Source organism: Pungitius pungitius, chromosome 12, assembly GCF_949316345.1.
Source record: "Pungitius pungitius chromosome 12, fPunPun2.1, whole genome shotgun sequence".
Classification (NCBI taxonomy): Eukaryota; Metazoa; Chordata; class Actinopteri; order Perciformes; family Gasterosteidae; genus Pungitius; species Pungitius pungitius.
This window is the reverse complement of record NC_084911.1, coordinates 15757498-15763881: the sequence shown is the minus strand read 5'-3', so window position 1 is coordinate 15763881 and position 6384 is coordinate 15757498. Positions and strand designations below refer to the sequence as shown.

Below are 6384 nucleotides of genomic sequence, written 5' to 3'. Positions count from 1 at the left end.
AACCATCGATTTTTCTTTTACTGCAAAAGCAATCTTTTCCACAGAACTACGGTTTCAAAAACAAGTGTGTAGTAAGAAATACGTTTTTTACTCCGGGAAAAACGATCCTTTGTGATTGACTGACAACCTCTGCAGACAAAGCTCTGTCCCTTTCTCAATAAGTTCTTGTGCGGACTTTTGTTCTCGTGAACGTCATCATTCGCAGCCCGACTACTGTTCCAATTCTAGAACGGTAGTATTACCCGGATGTGACTCGCCCCGCCCTTTTTACCGGGCACGTATCGGAGCAGGCTGTGGGAGTAGGCTCGTCCGTGCTTTTGTGAGAACCAAATATCCCAGAATGCATTTCACCTCAGCAAAGGCAGAAACGACAGAGGGAAAAAAGCACAACTGTAGGTCGAAGTTTAAGAATACTACTATATTTAAGTCACGGAATGTCATTTTAGGAATTTTTAGGCAAGATGGTGTTTGTTTAATCAACATTTGGAGAATACATATTTTCCACATATAAATTATTGTATATTTCTCTGATATATTTAATGTGTGGTCAACTGCTTCTATATGCTTGAACAAGATCAATTTATTTTATTGTTTTGTTCACCTAACTAACTGTAGCATCATTGAACCCTGCATCACATATGTTAATCACTAATGATGTCACCTATCTAACTGTAGCCTCCATGATCACTGTTTCATAGTTAGTAAATACTTTGTTAAGCACTAATGAGGTCTCCTATCTTACGGTATGTAACCTCATTGATCATTATATTATATACATAAAATACAGTGAGGCTAATTACTATTAACACAGAAGCGGTTCAGTGACATCTTCAATTTAATTTATAGTCATGTTTGTGGATTTAACGAGGACCACTACATGGATTATCGGCCTCTAGATGTTTGAGTAACAAGACAAACGGTAAGTGTGTGTGGAATGTGTTACTATCCGGTAAAATATAAACTGTTTCATTGCCATTATTGTATCCAACTTCCTCTTACTTTATGAAACCACTATATCTAATGCCAGTGTGATGTAATACAACAGCCCTGAATTAAATGTTTAATTAACGTTTTGTTTCTTCCATCCAATATAATACAAATTAAGATGTACAGCTGTCAGTGTTCAGCAGCACCACAAACTACATTTGCTCCTCTTCATCTGCTTTAAAGAGATGTTTGACTGTATAACAACTCTAATTGCTATGTCTGATTTACTCTGGTGTTTCATATATATATACACATGAATTCATTAAGCACGACTTGAGGCTCGGCCCAAAAATGTTTGACTGGTCAATCTATTAAATATTGAAATAATTCAAAATATAATCAAAACAGATTACCTATATAATACTTCCACTGTTTCTATCAAGTTAGTCAGGAAAAGGGATTTCAAGACAACAAAAAAACGAGTGAAACTATTTAGAGAAAAGTGCGGTAAACCTAAAAAACAAATAAAGTTCCAATGAATGGGAAAAGCGATTATTGTCGGGTTATAATTTTCTAAGAAGAAACAATATAGATGCTGTAAAATGAGAGAAATTATAATTTTAAAAGAAAAAAGGCAATAATTTAAGATGAAGTCAGAATGTTTAAAGATACAAAGTATTCAAATGTTAATTACTGTGGTAGTAAACAGGCCGGTCGGCCATATCGTGTCAGAATGAGATACATGGATGGCTTCGATCAAAGGTTAAGCCCTTAACTAGAATACTTTTGGAAGGATGATGACATGAATCATGCAAGTCCATAGGCATTAAACCTTCTAGCTTCAATATTTTTCTCGCCTGCCAGTTTCACTGTGATAGGCGTGGAGACGGAGTGCAGATCAACGTTTGGGTAAGAGCTCGTGGGCAACTATCACATACGTTAATGTGAAGATACTTAAAAGATCTGCAACTCCAAGGCTTGTGACCACGACTAACAGGAGGCAGAACCATCCACCATGTTGAAACAATGAACCACCACAATGTGTGCGCCCACTGTAACAATGGGGATGACTCCATAGTTTGTTCAAATGTTTTCTGATGCTTCTCCGGGTGGCCATTATTTAGTTCTGCTATTTCTCCTCTGGTCTTCACCTTGTCCACTCGACTCACATCCATTTCTCTCTTGGGAAGCCCCGCGCCCCCCCCGCCCCCCTTTTTCCTCTTTAGGATCCAGCCTCCTGTTCCTGTCCCAGGGCTTCCAGCAGCAGTCCCATGGGTGTCCTCTTCAGGCCGATGCTCTCCAGCTTGTTCTCCAGCTTGTTCTTGAGGCTTCGCCGCCTCACTGACGCATGGACCAGAACCACTGCAAAGAGGCAGAGGGGGGTTGAGGTTACTCAGGAGCGCACCACGAACACAACAAAAGAATGATAAAGGTCAAACTGGACATAGCGTTGCCCAGGACATAAGAAAATGTCTTTATTTTACAAACAATACATCAGTTGCTCTGATCATCTAATAAGACGATGCAGATGGAGAAATAAACTGCTTTGGTGAGGTGAGTATGTGATGTATTCATGTATGTGTATGTCCCGCCTTACTCAGTATGGGGAAGGCGATCCCAAACAGGAACACTGCCACACCTCCCAGCACCGACACAAACAGGTAGCTGGCCAAAAGAATGGCCAACAAGGAGATCGTAGGGTGGTTTCTGCGAAAACGGCGAATGGAAGCTTGGTTTTCGGCGACCCACACGAAGCTCAGGAACAACAAGGTGACCACCGTAGCCCCGACGACCAGCTGGAGGGGCTGGAAGTACCTGGGAGAAAAGACACGCTCAACCACGCGCAGAAGGGTTGGCGATACCGCGGGGGGATATGAAGGGTTGCTTCCTCGGTGCCGAAGAGCTCCCAAAACCTCTTTTGTTTTTGTTTTCTGACAGCTGGAGGACAGGGCAGACAATGCGGACTTTCATCTAATTCGTTTGCCACTACCAAACCCACTCAAAAGGTCAGGAATTGAGAAAAATAAATCGGTGAGATGCCGTTTTAAAGGATGCTGTATAATTTTGCCTAGTTTTTTTTTTTTTTGGACAGCTCAACCCCCCAAAATCTAATATACCGATTTTTCAGTAGCCCCGCCAGTAGAGACACGAGTCTGAAGCACACTCTGTTCTATGAACATCATGCTGTATTGATGAAGAACATAAACTTATGTTTACTGGGGGAACATAACATAAGGTCCTCCCGCCTTGTATCGCAGGCGGGAGGACCTGCTCCTCGCCAGTTTAGGGCCAATAGAAATCTTTTCTTCTATATTCAACAACAAGTACAAAACCTAATGTTCTTCCTGATGTTACTGCATCCTGCCTTTGATACTTGACCTGTGATCTGACAAATAAATCTCCCAGAACTTCCAGACGTCCCCATCTGGGCTTCCAACTAAGGACATGTATTCACATACTGTAATTCCAATTCAAAGGTGGAACTTAACTTTTGCGGTCATACGCTACTTTATACTCCACTCCACTACACCTCAAAGGCTAATATTCAGATTTTTGTCTGTGCTACATTTATTTGATAATTGCCTAGTTACTAACACAAAAATACAAATAAACAATGAAAAGATGGAAGAATATAGTATACACTGTAACCCCACCAGGGGAAGAAGACAATGCATCATCTACTATAAGAAACAGAAACATATCACACAGTGGCAACAAGCTACTTATACTGAAGTCAAATCTCTGAGTACTTCATCAGCACAGAAAAGGCGAGTTTGATTTTGTTGAACCATCATTAGCATTAGCTACATGCTAGCCTGCCGTAGCGTCAGTCAGTTTTCGACACTGTTGTTGGGAGAGGCACGGAGGGGATAAGAGGGGGGCGGGGGGGCGGGGTGGCGGGGCGACCACGTCAGGGAATCTAACTCACCCCACCAAGAGCAGGAGGCCCAGCGCCGACAGCAGGTAGTTGCTCTGGTAGTACAGCAGGTTGTTGATGATGCGGTTGTTCCAGCGGTCCAGGTCGCGCACATCGGGGGCGGCGAACCGGGCAGAGCTCAGAAGGAAATCATCCAGGCTGCGAAGGGGTGGCGGCTGTACGCCTGCCATCTTTCTGCCAGCAGTGATAAACTCAATGTCCCAGAATTCACGGCGGGAGTAGTGGGCGGGCGCGAGCGGGGCCAATGTTAAGGCGAAATGTTGGCGCGGCTATTACTCAATGAATAATAGTTACTCATTCATGGTTTGTCAGTCTGACGCGTCCATTAAATGCCTACCTAATAAAATGAGCAATTAGAAATTAATAGAAAACTACATGACACGAACACTATTGCTACTACTACTAATCATGTACAAATAAATGAACTGAAATTTTATTTGGGCTAAAGCTTTTAGAAGAAAATTCAAGCCGATGAGAATAAAAATAATTTATCTGTATTTTGTGTCTCTTTGTAAGGTTAGTAATTATAACTGAAGGCAAATTGAACTCTCAATTGAGTTGTGTTGTTGCTGTCATGTGTATTGTACAGTTATGTTCTGTGCTGTATAACCTCACTGAACCATCATCGGCGAGTCCTGCTGTGACGTTACACTGAAGACCTATAAGGCAAACCGTACAGGGCAGCACTTGAACTATGTTGTTGCTATTGTGTGTTTCTGGCTAAATTAACAGCTAACAGATGAGACAAATACATAATATTATTAGCATTACACAGCTAAACTATCTCCAACATTATGGTCTCTCTAGTGTTTGTGGCTCTCAACCCAAAGCCAGTGGCTCCTGAGACACTACATCAAATTCCTCTCACATAGATCCTTTGAAAGCAAACCAAGATAACAAAACCTGGCCCCAACTACCACAAAATATCACATTTTTAGACAATCGTCCTGAGGGGATTTTGGGGGGTCCCCAAAAAATATTTTTAACATTAAAAATGATTGTGTAATTATAGGTCTTTAGTGACGTTTTATATTTATAACAAAAAATTACTTTATTTCCTAGCGCGATTGAGCAGCAATCAGGGCAGCTAATAGCGTCACAGGTTGTTGTCGTGGTCCTCCGGAGTAAACAGTACAGTCTGTGACGCAGACACGTAGGTCATTGAACGCGGCAAAAACGAAGCCTCACAGAGTGAAATCTAAAGAACCCTAATGAAAATCCCGTAAGTTCTTCGATTATGTTTATATCTCCATAATAATTGCTTATTATAGTAAAATATTTGGAGTTGGTGTTCCTATATCAAAAGTTGCATTAACTTAGATGATTAGAAGAGTGCGTTTGTCAACGTTTCTTGCTGTACGTGTATAAGCCAAACAATCTGCCAGCTAACAGCAGACAGTTAGCAGTTAGCTAGACTAGTTATTCAAAGCTAGCAAACCAACCTAATGGTCCAGTTAGCAGAGGTGTGGACTCGAGTCATGTGACTTGGACTCGAGTCAGACTCGAGTCATGAATTTGATGACTTGAGACTCGACTCGACAAAACGTACAACTCGACTTGGACTTGAACACCGATGACTCGTGACTTGACTTGGACTCGAGCCTTTTGACTCGAGAAGACTTGCTACTTCCCATGAAAACTGGGGGAAAACATTTTCACACCACCGCGCCGCTCTGTTTATCTGCATCTGTCAAAAAAATGTGCGCCACCTGTATGCAGAGAGCGCGCGCTGCCTGAACAACATCCAATCACTGCAGTCCATTTGACCGTATCAACGAGACAGCTCGATCATGGTTACAAAAATCGGGATTTTTGAACCCGGATTCAGACTCCGATGGAAATCCTCGCCAACATTATGTCAACGTCCGTTTTAAAGTAGTGTAATGAGTTGAGTTAAAGTTATTAGTTAATCAGTTATGCAGATGTTGCATGTGTTCACGTTATGCTGTTACCAGCTGAAGTTACGCGAGACAACCCGAGTTTTGGGGGGCCGTGTATGCGGAAGTGTTCGTTCGGCGTGGTGACGGCCAACAGTGACCGAAGTTGAGTTGTTTTATATAAATAAATGCAGCGGAGTTGCAAGCCAGTCATCGCCTCCTTATTTACGCTGCAGCATTGGGGTGAGCGTTACAGTACTATAACACAGTCACAGTCGATCCACCATTACCCTTCCCTTCGTAGTTTAGGTCTGTGAGGCAGCGCACCATCACCCAGGGTTCCCCGTCCCCACTATAATAAAATGACTCGAAATGACTCGAAACTAAAATGGTACGACTTGTGACTCGACTTGAGACTTGATGGCTGTGACTTGTGACTCGACTTGAGACTTGATGGCTGTGACTTGTGACTCGACTTGGGACTTGCTACGTCTTTGACTCGACTTGACTCGGGACTCGAGGCCAATGACTTGAGACTTGCTTGTGACTTGCCTAACAGTGACTTGTTCCCACCTCTGCCAGTTAGTGATTACGAAAGATAGCGAGGACTTAATTCAAGTCTGTGAGTTTTGAATGGGAAAA

The 6384-nt window shown here is 42.4% G+C and overlaps 1 protein-coding gene across 1 annotated transcript; it reads right to left on the bottom strand.

The window, feature by feature from the left end:
- Positions 1–399: 399 nt before the first annotated feature.
- Positions 400–4112, bottom strand: praf2 (PRA1 domain family, member 2). The gene is made up of 3 exons (XM_037476225.2): positions 3857–4112; positions 2525–2742; positions 400–2289 (listed from the first exon to the last, which is right to left on the bottom strand). The coding sequence occupies exons 1-3, from the start codon at positions 4033–4035 to the stop codon at positions 2150–2152; spliced, it is 537 nt and encodes a 178-aa protein (XP_037332122.2). The 5' UTR covers positions 4036–4112; the 3' UTR covers positions 400–2149.
- Between the last annotated feature and the right edge of the window lie 2272 nt (positions 4113–6384).

Bases quoted from the DNA above. Each gene is read 5' to 3' on its own strand.
- praf2 (XM_037476225.2), bottom strand. From the start codon at position 4,035: ATGGCAGGCGTACAGCCGCCACCCCTTCGCAGCCTGGATGATTTCCTT. The intron at 2,743-3,856 runs GTGAGTTAGATT...CTTTTCTCCCAG, and splicing joins GGCCTCCTGCTCTTGGTGGG to GTACTTCCAGCCCCTCCAGC. The intron at 2,290-2,524 runs GTAAGGCGGGAC...GCCTCTTTGCAG, and splicing joins GATCGCCTTCCCCATACTGA to TGGTTCTGGTCCATGCGTCA.